This window comes from Geospiza fortis, unplaced genomic scaffold (assembly GCF_000277835.1).
Source record: "Geospiza fortis unplaced genomic scaffold, GeoFor_1.0 scaffold538, whole genome shotgun sequence".
NCBI classification, from domain to species: Eukaryota; Metazoa; Chordata; class Aves; order Passeriformes; family Thraupidae; genus Geospiza; species Geospiza fortis.
The window spans coordinates 3,545,902-3,562,482 of NW_005054368.1; the positions used below are offsets into that span (position 1 = coordinate 3,545,902).

The 16,581-nt window shown below is 42.4% G+C and overlaps 1 protein-coding gene across 2 annotated transcripts in view; it reads right to left on the bottom strand.

The window, feature by feature from the left end:
- The window catches only part of SPECC1 (sperm antigen with calponin homology and coiled-coil domains 1), a 65,532-nt gene that overhangs the window by 18,613 nt on the left and 30,338 nt on the right, over positions 1-16,581 (bottom strand). For both annotated transcript variants that reach the window (XM_031059792.1, XM_031059793.1), the window contains 7 exons: positions 14,112-15,670; positions 12,118-12,325; positions 11,412-11,485; positions 10,889-11,067; positions 3,294-3,439; positions 3,010-3,110; positions 2,142-2,223 (listed from right to left, as the gene is read on the bottom strand). In XM_031059792.1, coding sequence (XP_030915652.1) covers positions 2,142-2,223; positions 3,010-3,110; positions 3,294-3,439; positions 10,889-11,067; positions 11,412-11,485; positions 12,118-12,325; positions 14,112-15,670 — 2,349 coding nt within the window. The remainder of the gene's footprint in view (positions 1-2,141; positions 2,224-3,009; positions 3,111-3,293; positions 3,440-10,888; positions 11,068-11,411; positions 11,486-12,117; positions 12,326-14,111; positions 15,671-16,581) is intronic.

The following is a 16,581-nucleotide window of genomic DNA, read 5'->3' on the forward strand; positions in this document are numbered from 1 at the left end:
AACACACATGGGGCTAGGAAACCTTGAGCAGATTAGAGGTGACCACAACAAGGAATGGCTTTGATGATTTCAACAGTACAGGCTGCCTGGTTTCCTGTGATTGATACTCCTGCTGGGGGGTAGGGGCCTCAGGTGAATGAAGGGAAATACCAACATCTACAGTCTCCAAGGTTCAAAAGCTGAGCAGAGATATCTTCACCAGATGACTGAGCAGCCCTAGTACAAGGATTTCTTTTCTGCCATTAGCAAACTTATAGCAGGAAAGCCTCTTGTCTCCTGAACACAGCCCAGGGAAAGGCACTTCTTACTCCTCATGATGTCTGACATCCACTCTGACATAACTTGGAGAAGGCTCAATATATTCACAGCAGATGCATCTGTATTTCTCTTACACATATTATGTAATTTATATAATGTATTTGTTATATATATTGTTATATAGTCAAAAGAAAATCATTGCATATCAATATATATTAAATAATAATAAATAATAAAAAGTGATGTAACAAGCCAGGACTGCACATCATGTTATCAGAAATTACTGAATGTGGAACACAACTTTTCCATCTCTTTTTCAGTTCCATCCCTATGATAATCACTAATTAATGCCAATCACTGAGGTGTGAATTCCTTCTTATCTCAGCTTCAGCTCCCTTTAACTTATTTCTGGGTACTTGAAAGTCCAGATGCAGCCAGGAAACCTCTGATTCTCAAAGATCACAGCCAAAGACCAGCTCTGGGTGAAGTAATCCATGCTCCTCTCCAACTATGCACCATTTGGGTCACATTAGGGACATCACAGAACCCTGCTGTGACACTGGTCAGATGGAATCAGCCAGAAGATTTTTATTATGGAGACTACTTCACTCTGAATTTCCTTGGGGATAATTTTTGATTCAGTGTTGTTTGCATAGGGCTTGGATCAACTGACTTCTAGGATTATTTAGATTGGAACCAGAGCTGTTACAACTTTACAGTGAGTAAGCCTTTGCTCTGGATTATTGGAACTAAATTAAATCCAGGTACAAAGAGAAGCTGTAAATATAGGAACTTGTTAGATAAGCAGCCATAAATTTTTACCATACAATGGCTTATAAAATATCTGTTGATTTTAACAGAACTGTATAGGGGTAATAAGAGAAATTATCCATGGCCCAGAGTGGGATATTTATTGTTAAGGACTGGCATCATATTACATAGCTGATAGATTATTTCACTCTACAGTAAACTGGTAGAGATTAAAAAGATCTTATGTTATGTTTGGGATCTACACACTCATGCAAGACTTCCTGGAAACCAACTGATACAAGCAAATAAACCCTGTCCATTTCCCTAGACAGAAGCAGACACTTCTGCTTGCTTAACCAGGTTCTAATTTCTCTCCTGTATTAGCAAACTATTGCAGAAAATCCGGTCTAGCCATCAAGAAGTTGTGACTGATTGTCGGGGCTTTTTTTGTCCCTTCCTGCAGTTTCACTACAGGAATATAACATTTCATCTTAAAAATTCAAGAATCTGTTGTTACTAACTTTGACTACAATGCAACAACTACATTCAGGACCAGATAATCAAAATAAAGGGCCTAGAGAAAATGGGAAACAAACACTGGTAGGAAAGAATATTAAATGACAAGAGAACAAAAGCAAAGTGTGAAATGAAAACAAACTCATCTCTTGAGAACTCTCAAAACAAACTATTTCCAGCCCAAATATGACTGCTCCTAAAACAGTCAAATCAGTATCTGAAATGTTTGATGTATTTCAAATGAAGCTCAATTTAAAAACAAATAAACCCTCAGAAGACAGTGCTTTGGGCTAATTCCAGAGACATACATGTTGAACAAAATCCAACCCTCTCCAGTTCCACAGTGTGGATTAGAGAGGTGCCATGGATCCTTCAGAACAAAGAAGGGGAGTTTGTGTTGGCAAACAACAATAAATCAGCTATTTTTTAGTTATGATCAAGATGGGAATAGAAGCACAACAAAATTAATAAGCTCTGTAAAACAAAGATATTGGAGGCACTTTCCAGGTTTCCTTTGACCATGTAAGAAGAGGAAAAATGGCTCAGGCTGAGACCAAGAGTTAATAACAAGTTTAGTTAAGAGAAAAGGCAGTGTCTGTACATTGATCACAACTTACCTGCCAGAGGGAGGTCTGACAGGTCTGCATGTCTGGCAATGCCCTTGCTGGCTGGCTTGGCATTGTTATACACAGAATGTCTCTGTCAAACAAAGGTGCAAAAGGTAACTGAAGAAGTATTGCCCATCATGCTTACATAGGTGAGCAAAAAGAAGTTTCTGCTATCTCAAGAGCACAAAGCATGTAGAGAGATACAGAAACCTTTCAGCAGGGTATCAGCTGCACCTAGAGGTGGGTAAATAACTGTGAAAAATAAAAGGACAAAGTGACAATATTTTATCTGGTAATACATTGGCTCCTGAACTACTTGACACTTCTATTTATATGATTTTTCTCTTGGCAAACACAATTTAGAGTCACAAACCAAAAGTAAGGATGCCTGTTCCCAACTCTGACTCTGCTCCCAACACCCTGAGTCATATCTCAGGAGGATTCTTGTCTCTGCAGCTCCAGCAGCAGTTTTCAATGAATATCCCACCATCATCAAGCATTAATACAAGTTACCAGACCTCACTGGATAACTGGGAGCACACATTTTGGAAACTTCAATCCCTTGTGTCCCAATTCACATGCCAGCTCCCTAGTTCAGTGTGATGTTTCTTCTACGTCACTCTCAAAAACTGAAATCTCTTTTCTGGTCCATGGTGATAAAAGCTCAAAACTGTATTCCAGAGTTCACATCCGTCCACCAAGACCTCTAAGCTGAAGTCCAGACAAACTCACTTTGATCCTTTTTGTTAGGACCACAGCATTTGATGTTCCACAGCAAACAAACAGATGAGTTTCCCCTTCCCCCTGTCAGCAGATGCTGAAGCCAGCACCGTGTCCACCTCTTTTGAATCTACAGGGACAGAAGAGCTCCTTGTACCTGCATTGGGGAAACTGCAGCTGCTGGGGCTGTCCTCACTGGAATTCCACTGAGAGGGCTCCTGGGTACTTTGTGAACTGGGATATTTTGTCCACTGCTACCTGCAAGGAAAAACCATAGAAACATCTGGATTTCAAACCCAACTACCTCTTTTCATATCAGGGAACCACTGTGTAGTGACATTCCATCTTTATGCACCAAGCACTGACAGAAAACACCCATCCAGAAGCAGATCCTGCTCGCTGCTAGAAATTGTTTTACTGCAAAGTACAATGTCCAAATACCTGAGCATCCCAAGTCAAAGGACTTTATCAGTGACTTCACAGTGGCTGCAGATTCTGGAGGCGTGGGAGATGCTCTGCTGAGGCAGACCCCCTGCCAGCGGCTGGCTGTGTCTGACTCCAGAGAATCCACCTCTTCAGCTGCCAGCCTGCAAGGCACAAACCGAGCAAAGTCAGGGCCAGCAGGAAGTGCAAGCACAGATTAAAGGTCTTCATTGACAGTGAGGTAAATCCAACAACGAGCAGGTTTTACTGCATTGCCCAGGACATGGACCGCTCTTAGAATATTCAGGTACTTTTTTTGCAGTGCCTGGCAAACACTAAATCACTGAGTCTAACAAACTTTTCCTGCACTGTTAACCATTTCATCCCCATTCCCAAGCCTCACACAGGAAGGAGGATTTTCATAGGAAAAACAAAGCAGTTTGATGAGACTTTTGAGCAATTATCAATAATTACTTGAAGATGGGCTTTCAATAGAGCATAGGTGCCAAGGGGCTGCTGTGGCTCTCAGTTTATAATGAGGAAAGTAATCAAAAGACAAATGTACTTCAGAGTAAAAACTCAACACTTAAAACCTATCAACAGAGACATCTGCTAAATAAATGAATCCTCAATCACAATTCATAAGCACTTATAAAGGGAATAAACTCGTAAGTGCTTCATCCTAGCAGACACAGGAAGGCCAAAATCCAATGTCTAGAATGAAGACAGACAAAGCAAATAGAAAATGTTTTATATTTTAACAGGAAGGATAAAGAAGTTACTCCTTTGAAAAGAAATTCTGAAGTCAAGATCAGGTGCTGGACTTACAGGAGTTCATACAGGAAGGCCCAGAGCTGTGTTAAACATCCAATATAATCACACAATGAAAATTGCTTCTAGTCAAGTATTTTACATGATATTGCTTAGTGACTTACCTGTATTTCTCAGGTAGAATTGGAGTGCAATTATCTAGCTTTAGTTAAGGAAAGCTGCAAGCAAATAAAGTCTAGTCATGTAAAAAGAGATTATTTGTACCTCTCCTACCTGCTCAGAACCTGCACATGAGCTGCTGAGCAGCAGGTCCTGAGCTATCACCACTCCTCCCTGTATTTACAGCGTTTGATACACACCAGGAGCTACATGAACACAAAACCAGAAATTATTTCACAAGGTGCCTGGAGGACTCCATCCAGAAAGTGCCTATGGGGCTGAACAACTGTGAGCCAAACATAGAAGTCAGAGCCTTTCCCTTTAGCCATCAGAAAATGAAAAAGGCTAAAGGGTGTCAGTGAATAAGAGAATAAGAGTGACTCAAGTTTCTATTTCTGGCAGGGCTTAAGGAAGTGCTGTCTTTAAGCAGACTTTGCTATTTCTTTAATTCATTGAAGCTCCTTGTGTGCCAGGGGAGCCTGCAGAGGCAGATGGCTGGAGAAAAAGCCATTTCAGTTCCATTCTCCTTTAATCCAATCAGGAGGAAAGGCAGATTGGATAAGATTCACTGAGCTCTGAGGGAGCCAGTGTTTTGCTAGCCTCAAGTTCCAGCCTTGACTTCTTGTTCTGTGGTTCATAAAGCATGAACAACAAATCAGCACGTGACAGCATCTGCACCTGAGTTACACAAACCACAAAAGCTAAAAGAGCCCTGTGAAGTATAGAGGAAGGACAAATTTCTGCCTCAAGACCCCAAACCACCCAGTGCAATCTATCACACTTTCAGTCTGGCCTTTGACTGCAGAAGGATGCAAACATATTATACAGAGTAACTAGACCAGCCCCTGTGCCACAGGAGAGTCAATTGAGAACTCAGGTGCCATTATTCTGTCATTATGAAGATTCAAGTGCTGCAGTTGCAACCAGTTTCCTTTTTTCTTAAAGATACTTCCTGTATTCTTTCATCTGTATATTTGTAATAGGCAGCCTGAAACAACCTCCTTGATTAAACACAATCACAACAGAAAACCAAGGCCTCCCCTGCTGCAAACTTTGGCATAAAAGGTAACAACAACAGTCCTGAGAGCCACTTGCTTCAACTAAAACAACACATGCCAGCCAACAAGCAATGGAGAGATGAAACTGGTGAGCACTTAACCTTAAAAAGAAAAATCTGTATGATAGGGGGATGCACATGTGTGTACAGAGATGAGCTTCTTAAGAGAGAAGCAGAACAGCAAGAGCTTAACTTGCAGTGGCTAATTCAGGAGGACAGTAGAGAGCACAAACTAGAAAGATTAATGATAAGCCATAACTTCAAACCCAAAATGACTCCAACCTCATGCACAGAATTTCTTCAGCTTAGCACATCTTAGGCCATCCAAGAGACTACACAAGTTCTGCTACAAAAAAGAGGGATTTGAACAAAATGTCACCAAGTGCAGTATGCTTTCCTGGAAACAAGAATGAATGATTCACACAGATAAATGCTGCACGTGCAGCTGGCTGAAGTGGAGCAGCTCCAGGAGGAAGCAGAGCACTGGAGCCACAAAGGAATTAAAATGTGCAGTCCCTTTCACAAAACTGCTGCTGAGTTTCATTCATTCACTGGTGAGAGAAATAGATGCAGAGAGCTTTTCTCTAACAGCAAGAGTGAGTCTCCTTGTTTTCTAGGTTTGAAACATGCGGACAACTGACTGACAACAAGGTGCAAGTCTTTCAGGGCTTAATGTACAGATTTTTGGCAAACTCAGCCTTCTCATGTTTGTAAAATTCCTACACTGCTCTGATGACTGTTACAAGAGGCCTAAGACCACAGGATCATATTTTCAGAAATGATGACTCCCCAGTCTCATCTTTGACACAGTTCCTGTCATTGTGACTCCTCCTGAACTCCAAGGCACACAAAGAAGAGACACACAGCTACTGCTGCACAGAATAGAAGAGAGGCCAAAGGCAGGCAGCAGACAATTCCAAACACTTAAACATTTATTTGGCACTTCAATATATATTTCTTAAACATAAAAACCAACATTCAACAGCTGCCAGCACAGCAGAGAAAGGCAACACAAGTGTGCATATAGGCAAACACTCCAGTAGCACGGCACAAAGGTGGGGCCATGCCAAAGCCAGGACATCCTGTGGAATTCTCCACTAGCTCAGCCTGCTCCCACACCAGGCCCTTGCTAGGTCTTCATATCCAGAAGAAAAGGACAGAAATCCCACAGCCAAAACAGAGAATTCCAGTCCTGGAACAAAGAGTGAGAATCTCCTGGTAGAGATGGTGATCTCCGAGTTTTTCCTCAGCATCCATGGAAAGCTCTCTCCAGGTGTCTCCGGCTGCAGAGCTGAACTTCAAGTTCTCCCTGATCATCAAATACTTCACCTGAGTTAAAGGCATGAGAACAACTCCTTTCTGAGAGGGTGTTTACAAGGGGCTTGAAACGTTAGTTTCTTTTCCTTCTGCTCTCTCCATCTGCAGTTCTTGCAGGAGGACAAACCTCGCAGGGAACTGTCCCCGGGAAGGTCACAGCAGGACACGCTCGTGGTTGTCCCTTCCCAGCAGCACCGGATCGGCCGTGCCACCCAGTGGCGAGTGCCTCGTCAATGCAGGGGTGGAAATCAAACCAGCAGAGCAGCTGAGAATGACTAAATCCGTGTTTGCTGCTGGATTTCAGTGACCTATCCCCAAGTCTGTGTGTCTGTATAAATCATCTGCTCTCTTACATGTATTTCGACACACAGAGATAGATCATAGAATAGAATATTACACGGAGGATTAATGTATATGCCATTAAATTTTACAAATCAGACATACACACTCAGTGTAATTTTTGCTTAAGGTTCAAATGGCATGTTTGAATGCCTGTTTTGAGGAAAATAGCCCCATCCCTCCAAAAAAAAGCTCTCAGTTATTTCAGATCCCCAAATCTCTGTGATTACTTCTTATGGCTTAGCTGGCTTTAGAGTAATTCAGAACTTCTTCTGCCTCCTGGTGTCCTCTGAAGAGAGAAGCCTTCTGAAACAAAGAGAGAGGCTCTTGCCCATGGGGAAGAGGTGGACCTGAGCATTCACACTTTGCAATACACTTGAATGATGCAGGGTAATAAAAAAAACAGAGGTGCTTTCTTGTATTGAAACTTCCCTTTTTCAGCTGGGAGTTGAAGGCAAGTCCTGCAGTGTCTCACAGGGCTGGCTGTGCCTCCTTTCAGGGCTGTGTTAGCTGGCAGAGATCAGGCACCTGTGGAGACACACAGCAGTTGGGGAGGTTATGGAAAGGCACACCATGCCCACCCTGAGGTACAGCTCTCTATTTTACATCATCCCATCATCTCTAAATTAGGGGGAGCCAGGGAAACACCAGTGGGGTGGCTGGGACAGATAAAGGAGCACCTTAACACTCCACTAATTTGGCTTTGAGATGTGGTGAGCAACAACAGCACAAACACAGAATAAATCTGTGTTGCTCAGATAGGAGGAAATTAATTATTTACAGCCAGGGAATCAATGTAGGGCAGGTATGGTGGTGTTCCTGGCTTTCCTCTCCTCTGCTCATTTCAGACTTTTCATTCAAAAGGGGTACAGGGACCCAGCCAGGCAGCTGAGCTGCTCTACCTCAGCCAGAGTTGCACTAGAGGGGATGGAATAACCTCATCCAATGTAAAAAACCCCCACCAGGAACTCCCTAACAAACCCAAACCCCCACACCAAACAACTCTGAGGAGCAAACAAACACTGCTTTGAGAGCCCTGCTCTGCCATCCTCCTTTGCTTGCTGTGAGAGCAGAGTGAATCCTCAAAGCTCTGTGAGACAGAACAGCTGCAAACACAGGCACAAATGAGCAGCACATCAGCACATACAGACTGACAGCAGGGTTTAATACACAGACTACAAGCTCATTTCCAGGAGAAATGCATGTGACACTGCCATGCTGTGGCATTGGAGACTTTAGGAGGAAAAACAGAAGCAAATTAGTGGGATGCATCACAATCTTCAGTTTAGGCTTCCGTTTGAAGGTCCGGTTAATTTTTTTATTATTCTATGAAGTTGCTCATTTAATTACAGATTTAATTTCTGTAAGTACTACTCCTGGCCCAACTGTCTTCCCTCCATGTTCTTATATCAAGGCATAAAATGCTTTAGTGCCAAAATAATTTTGACAATTTGAAGCCAAAGAGTCAAAGCAAAACCTTGAAAGTTTTACTCAGGATCTTATCCTGCCTGGTCTTGAAAACCTCCAAGGATGGAGAATATTTAACTTCCATTTCCACTACCTGATAGGAGACAGCTACACAACAATGGATTGTAAGCTTCTGCATTTTACTGCAGAGAAATAACATTAATAAGGATGTAAAATATCATAGAAGACTGCCTGAAGCACGGATTAATCAATTTGTAGTTTCACCAGTACTAACTTGGGACAAGTTAACTCCTTTTTCCCTTATTCCATTTGGTTGATGCTTGTCCAACCTCCCCCCCCAACATTCTCAGTCATAGAATTAGACATTTATTCTGTGTTAAAGATGCCCTTGGGAGGCTCTTACCTTCATTCAGTTGAACTCTGATGACCTCATCAGGATTTTTTCTGCAAGTTCTTGGGCTGTTCCTAAACCAAAAATTACTTTTTGTCTGATTAGAAGAACGTAACGGTGAAATCAAACTTGGAGGCAGGAACTCAGGCAGCCACAGGCAAACATTAAAATGGCAGGATGTCGTAGGAGATAAATTGGCTTCAAGATGAATTTATGAGGTGGAGTCTAATGACCCTCAAGAGATGGCTGAGATTTTGCCAAAAACCTTTGAGTAGCAAGCTCTTTGGAAGGTACATTTTCCAATAAGAGCTTAAAAATCAGACAAGAAACTTTCACTAGGGACTGTCAGACATTCAGCTGAGCGTGCAGCTGCTCAGCATTAGCAAACATGAGGAATACTTTATAGGCTCTGTTAAAGTATCAAGCTACAAACTGCTTCCACCAGTGCTGAGCACACATCAAAATCACCACAGGCACCAGAATCCACTGCTGATTCTGAGCAGTGGCATTTGTGAAAGCTGACAAAGTGATGATGAGAATACCCCAGAACTTCCCGGGTGAAAGAAGCCAAGGTGCTGGGGGAGACAGAAACCTCAGGAATGGAAAAATATCTGGAAGTGTAGAACTGGCTCTCAGCAGGAGCTTTGGCAACTTCAGGAATTTGTTTCATAGGTCAGTAGAGCTTTAAAGTTGCAGTGTTTAGCTGCTGATCACTGGTTTGTTTAGACAGGGACTTCCACAAGCTTCATTATGTTCCCCATACCACTCAGTACAGACATCTTGCACACTCTGAGAGTCAAATTAATTATCCTGACAGATGCAAAATTTGGTTTTGTTACCTGCCTTTGAAAGAGAACCAATATTGCCCACTGCAGACAGCACATCTGGCTCCATGACCAAGGCAATACTCAAAGCAAGATACACAGAGTCACCATGACACAGAGACAGACACATCCATGTGTGTGTGACACAGAGGGAGACACAAAAGCCAAAACTGACTTCATTACATACATGTCTGGACACTTCCTCCTGGAACTACAGCTGTACAGATTCTGGGGTTCCAATTTTAAAAGGAGTATTTGCAGCTCAGGCTTCTTATACCAAAGAGCTGATCATGTTCCTTATAGATGGAAGATAAATATTCCAGTTTGCAAATTAGCAGGTCATCTTCTACTCATTTGAGTACTATCAAATAGATCTTAAAAGCCAAAACAATACAGAGGGCAAGCTATGAGAATATGATTCCCCATCCTCATATAGGAACCCTGCTTTCAACAAGAGAAATTTCATTAAGAACATTAGAAATGGAAACACAGCCCAGAACTTTAAGTACTGTCTGGTAATCATTTTGTCTGAGTACATGGTCTGTAACAGCTTTTCTTTGCATCCACTTGGGACTCTGCTAATGAAACTGGAGCCTAAAAACATTCCTTTATTTTCTGAAAAGAAGTTTTTCTGTTTGTTCAATCCAGGCATTCTGATCCCTACACCTCCACAAAAAAGCTCTCCCATGTTTTTAGTCCCATCTACTGTACAGCTGCTGTGGAAACTCCTGAATGGAAAACAGTGAGCAAGTAAGTGCAATGTAGAGCTGGACTGTTACTTCACCTGAAAGAAATGACAGGATTCTCCCTGTTCCTGTGGCTGTTCTGCCAATGGCCGTGAATTTACCAGGAGAGAGATTAAAAGGCAAAATCTGAAGGAGTAAAATTAATTTACACATATTTCTGATGAACAGATGACTGCTTGTGTTACTTTGCCTTTCTCTATTGACTTCCCTTAGAGGTTAAGAAGTTCTCTTCTGGAGTACCTGTACCAAATCAATCCTTCCACAGATGGTTTAATACAGCTGCACAGAGTTATAAAGGCATAACCATATTGAGAGCAAAGCTATCAGAGGATATTGGCAATTATTACTACTTAATATTTGCTTATTAAAACCTTCATGGTTTAGTTGACAGAACTAGACTGCCAAAAAGAAAAAGAACAGAAACATCTTAGAATAAGAGACAACAAAATCTGCCAGAAGAGTTACAAACAGACGAGATGCACATCCAAGCCAGCAAATAGTTACTGACAAAGCACTGTTTGCATGCGTGTTAGCAGGCACACAGAGCAAGTCCTGGCCTTGGTAAATGATAAACTACCAACCTGCTGCTGCCCTTCACTTCATCCAGCTCCTTCTGCAGTCTGGCACTCTTCTCCTCCTCCTCCTGCAGCTTCCTCTTCACCACACGGAGCTCCTGCTGAGCTTCACACTTAATGTCATTGGCTACAACCACTGCAGTCTGCAGGTCAGCCTGGAAACGCCTCCACTCCTCTGTGTCCTCCTGCAAAGAGCAATGAGAACCCCAAAATGCTGTGAAAATGCACCCACTCGAGCTGAGCACTGAGTTATTGATCTCTATTGCAGTGATCACAAGCAATCAGGATTTTCTCCCCAGTTTTAAGGTGGTGCTGGGTCAAACTGAACACTTGCCTCTTTATACTACCAAAAATATTGTCAAAGATACTCATGCTAAGCTTTCCACTCCAATATTGCCAAGAAGTCCACAGTGAAGAGAATGAAGACTTAAAGGGTGCAGAAAGAATTTCTGCTCCTGTTCCAGAAAAACACAATGCCAGTATTGCAATAAAAGCTCAGCTTAGCTTTGTCTTGGAGCTTAAACCTTACCTTCATCTGCTTAGTCAGAGCTTTCAGCTGCCTCTCTGTATCTTGTTTTTGTTCTTCCAGTTTCATTGCTTTACCTAGGAATGATAAAAAACGTGGAAAGTTCATTAAACACATAAGGGTAACAGTGAAAGTGAGAATGGGAGGGCAGAGCAGCTGATTTGGTTTTGCTTCTGGTAATGCCACTAAAATAGACTAAAGTGAATGAAGACACTGTCAATGATCAGGAATGAAACCAACAGTAGATCTGGTACTCAAACATCTCTAAAATATATCATTATTTTCAGGTATTAAACCAGACTGAAATTTAAACAATGCCACATGGATTCACTTGCTCAGCACACAGATCCCAGGGGATCACTGATGTGAGGAACAACCACTGGTTCCACCAGGTGGCAGCTCCCCATCCTCTGCAACCTCGACTTTACTGCTCTTCCCAGCGCTCTGCCCTAAAAACTCTTTAATAGAAATCCAGTAATTCCAATTTCTGGAACGCGTAATACTTCCTTCACTGAAGAATGAGGCTTGGAGACTGTCTCTAATGTCCCATCTACAGCACTCTCTGTTAAAATAGTACTTTTATGCATGAATAGAAGGGAATATCCAAAACTGGAATATTTGTAAAGGTCATACCTCCTCCTCCCTGTTGCAGCCCTAACTGAGCCCCCCAAATAAGCTCATTTCAATCCTTTTTTCCAGCTCCACCTACTTTCCAGGTCACTGATGAGCTGGTTATTGTGGAGTTTTATAGCACGATGTTGTTCCACCTGGTCTTCCAACTCAAAAATGGTCTCCTTCAGGTTTTTGATATCTGCTTCATTCTCTGATGTCTTCTCCTGCAGCTTCTGGCTGGTCCTGCTCAGTTGCTCAGCCTGTCGGTCACATACCTCCTTCAGCTGACCATACTCATTCTCAGCCTGGGAGGGAAGAAAAAAGCTGCAAGTTTGTCCCTATTTCTTAAGAGATCTCACTCATTAGAGACTTTACTTGTGGATTTAAGCATTGTGTATACCCAGTTTTCAATGAAAATGAAAGTCTCAGGAAGCAGAGATGAATGTCAGTTTTCTTTCCTGGCAATAAAGATAATACAAGATGCTGCAAAGGAAATGACATTTTCTATATGATGACCACAATTCCAAACCAATCTCTGCAGTTAATGAAGGGAGAAGAATTATATTCCCGGAAATCTCCACTTCTATTTCTGCAGAACATTATGAAAGTGATATCACTGCCTTAGGGCCAGGCTGATGATCAGTTCATCCACATTCACAATTTGCTGCTTTTACCATGTGCATTTTCAATGGGCTGTGAAAACACACACAGCAGAGCCAGCTACTGCAGATAAGTGTATTTCTGAATATGGGACATCTGGAATTACTGAAGGGGGAATCTGCTGCACTTCAGTTTGTTGGCTCAGCCCGCTGATCAATGCTTCCAGGTTTGGGGGGAGCTCTCTGACTAGGAACAAGTTATGGAAAAGGTGCAGGCTGCCAATTCAGTGAGCAGCACTGGCACAGCCTCACTGCAGGGCAGCCTTACAGAAGCCTGTGGTCTTGCCTGGGTGTCACAAATAGCCAATGATTCAAAACAGCTTACTTCGAGGGAAGGGAAGAGTAAAAAGAGGGAAATCTGTGGTTTCCAAACCAAGCAATAAAAAGTTTGGTACAGAGTCTGAGCACTCAGCAGTTTTTCATTTATTCTCCATGACCTGCAGCTCCAGAAAGCACTTGGGAAAAGTGGAGGAGAGCTTCCTCTACTAACTCCACTTGCTGTGGTCACCTACTTTAGCTGAAAGGACATCTGGATTTTCTAAATCACTCAAACCATGGAGGTGCTTTTTGGCAACGCTCTCTTCCTCTGCAGCCAATTTTATCATTCTTCTCATGCTCCCTTCCCCATACAGGAAAACCTGCACACTTTCACTCCTTCTGCAGCACTGGGACATAATCACTGCTTGTGCTTTATTAACACTTGCTGAATGATGGCTCACACTGCAGCTCCTCTGAACAGCCAGGATCACACAGAAAACAGGGACACTAACTTGCTTAACCTTGTTTGAAGCAAAGCTATGAACTCACTAATGAGGTAAATTGTTCTAAAAATATTTTTTTAATGTTACTTTACCTATCCTAAAACAGAGCTTTTTTTTTCTGTAAAAATATTTGCTTTATGAAAATTATCTCATCTGGAGCTTGACTGTGCTGTGACTTGTTGCTGCCCCTATCCGCTTCCCTGAGCATTAATTCATGTCCTTGTGTTCTCATGACCAATGACATCTATACTTCACTGCTAATTAATTGTGATTCATTATTCAGAATTTAATATTCACAGCTAACTATTTATGCCCTTCTCTTCATCTGATTAGCAAGTGATTTACACTATTTGTTCACACCATATCAAAGTGCTTTTTTATTGATCTGCTCTTTGCTCCAATTCTGACAGACACAATTCTATTTACTCAAAGAGTAAATTCTATAGAAGATATTAGGACAAAATAGTTATGAATTTATAAATACAGATATGCCAATAGTTATTTCTGAGAAAATATGGGTAGAGCAGCAGAAACAGAGACAATGTTATATAATCCTAGCTTCTACTCAGAGCTAATCATGCAATTTAAATTCTGGAAACTCACAATCAATGTAAAGACCAACCTATTTGTGAAAGGACAGAAACAACCACTTTATTTTAGAGCTGTTTTACCTTAGACAGCAGCCCCTGAATGTGCTTCAGTTCACTGTTTGCCTTCAGCAGCTCTTGTTTCAGCTCAGTGCAAGAGGCTTCTAACTGGGCCTTTTCTGCATGGGCTACTTTGAGCATCTCCTGCACCTCAGAGTTGTCAGAGGTGCAGCCCACCACGTTGATTTCTGCAGCCTTTTGTTTCTCATTCTCCAGCTGAGTTTTGAGAGAGCCATTCTCAATTTTCAGACCTTCCAAGGCAATTTTACAGTCCTCCAGACTTTTTGTCACTGTGCTGTTGCCCTGCTGTTCCACTTCTAGAAGTTTAAGCAGCTTCTCATTTTCTTCTCTCAGGCTTTTTATCACCTGCTGGGCATCCTGATGCTCCCTTTCTAAGCTTCTCAGGCTGCTGGTTAACTGTTGCTGAATGTTAAGCAATTTCTCTCTTTCAAATTGTGCTTTTTCAAGAACTTCTGCACATTTCTGTTCCAGTTCAAGGACCTTCTCCTCTTGAACTTCATTCTTGGATCGCTCTTGGAGGAGAGTCACGAGCTTCTCATTTTCCTGGCTCAGCTGTTCAGCTCTATCTCTGTGCTGACGGAAGGAAGTCTCCAGGAGAGCTTTCTCTTCCACCAGCTTCTCATTTTCTGTTGTCAACTCCTGCACCATTTGCTGCTGATCAGATAGCTCCTGCAAAGTGGCCTGCAGCTCTTCTGCTGTGCTGTGGTGATTCTCCTCCATCTTTTGTATTCTCTCCGTAAGAGACGCCACAGAGAGGTCGCTAATATTGTTTGGAGAACTTCCTGCAGTGGAGCACTTGGAGCTTTTGAAGTGGTTGCTGCTGGCAGATGCTGGCCTGGAAGGCACATCTGCAATGTGCTCAAAGTCAGATGCATCAGGGGACAGGGAGGCCTTGGTGACATCGCTGCTGGAGGAGCCGGAATTGCGCAGGGCAGCCCCATTCACGTGCTGCCTGTGCTCCTCTGCCTCACCCCTGGACACACTCTTGGATGGGCTTCCAAAACTTGACTCTTGGGTAGTTGGGGTTGGGAGGCTGCTGTCTCCTCCACTGCTTGTGGTTGTGTCTGAGAGAGGGGAGTTCTCCAGATAAAGCAATTTCTCTTTCAAAGCACGGTTTTCTTCTCCCAGGCTAGCAAGCTCTTTTTGGAAAGTCCTGTTTTTCTCCTGAAGGGTCCTTATTAATGGATCTATGTCAACAGGTGATACTGTTTCTAAATTTTGGTTGGAAGCCCCCATTCCTTCAGTGTTGAGTGACCCTTTCTCTTTGCATTTCTTCAACTCACAACGAAGTTTGGTAATTTCCGAATCTTTTGTCTTTGCTTCTGCCAGGAGCTCTTTAACCTGAGATTCCAGAACAGCCTTGTCACCAGTTTCATTCTCTTGCTTGGACTTGCTGGCGGGGCGCACGTGTTTGGTAGGAGTTGGTGCAGCAGAAGAGGTGGGGCTGGGCTGTGTTTTCCTGGGGTTGGCCTGAGCACGCAGCACAGCTCTCTCCCTGGACACGGATGAGGACAATTCCCGGGGCGCTGGGATCCCCGTGCGCTTCGCAGCCGAAACTGCTCCTTGAGGAACAAGGGATGAAGCAAATTGGAGTTAGTGCACGAAGAAAACAAGTTTCACAACAACAATGCTGGAATCTAGAGCAGCCCTGGGAAAAAACACCTGAATGTTTGAATAGGTTTAGTCATGACTGACTCTGTGGATTCATGTTTCAAAGGATTGTATTATTCTGCATTTCTTCCTTTCCCATCCCCTGCAAAGGAACACAGCCTGGTAAACTTTTTCCCAGTGAGGTAATATAATATGTAAATGCTGCAATACATGAGCTACAACCCCCTATTAATTGTATTGATGTCAAGATATAAGGATATTAATTACTTGAAAGTAAAAATTCTTCACACTACTTTGTAAAATGCTGGATCTAACCCTAATAATTTCTGAGGAGATGTTCAGTAACTTAAGAAAAGATAAAAATGTATTTTTATCACACACAAAACTATTTGCATTATACTCTATTTAAGCAGTTCATCACAAAAGAAGGACTGAAACATTTATGCTGAACACAGATTCAGTGAAATATAAAACTCTTCTGGCACTTCCAACACTAAGACAATTGTGTGGCTGCAGCTTCTTGTAGAGATGGATGAGAGATTTTCCATGTTCTAAATTCCCATCCTCTTATGGAAGAAGAGCAAAAGGAGCTTGGAGAGTTGATGCTGTTCTGTTCGGTTGTTGGTTGGGTTTTTTCCCCACCAACCAACAATGCAAAGCATTATGTGACTACAAGGGAAATGAAGTTTATGAGTTGTTGATTTTCATCTTTCAAAGCTCTCTTGAAATACAGGACCCCAGGCACTGAAGAAACAATAAGAGCCATCTGAACCACGGAAGTGGCAACAAACTGGTTAAAGAAAAGAAGCTGATTCAAAGGGCAGGTATGACATGGCACTGTAACTGAAAACACTGTGAAATT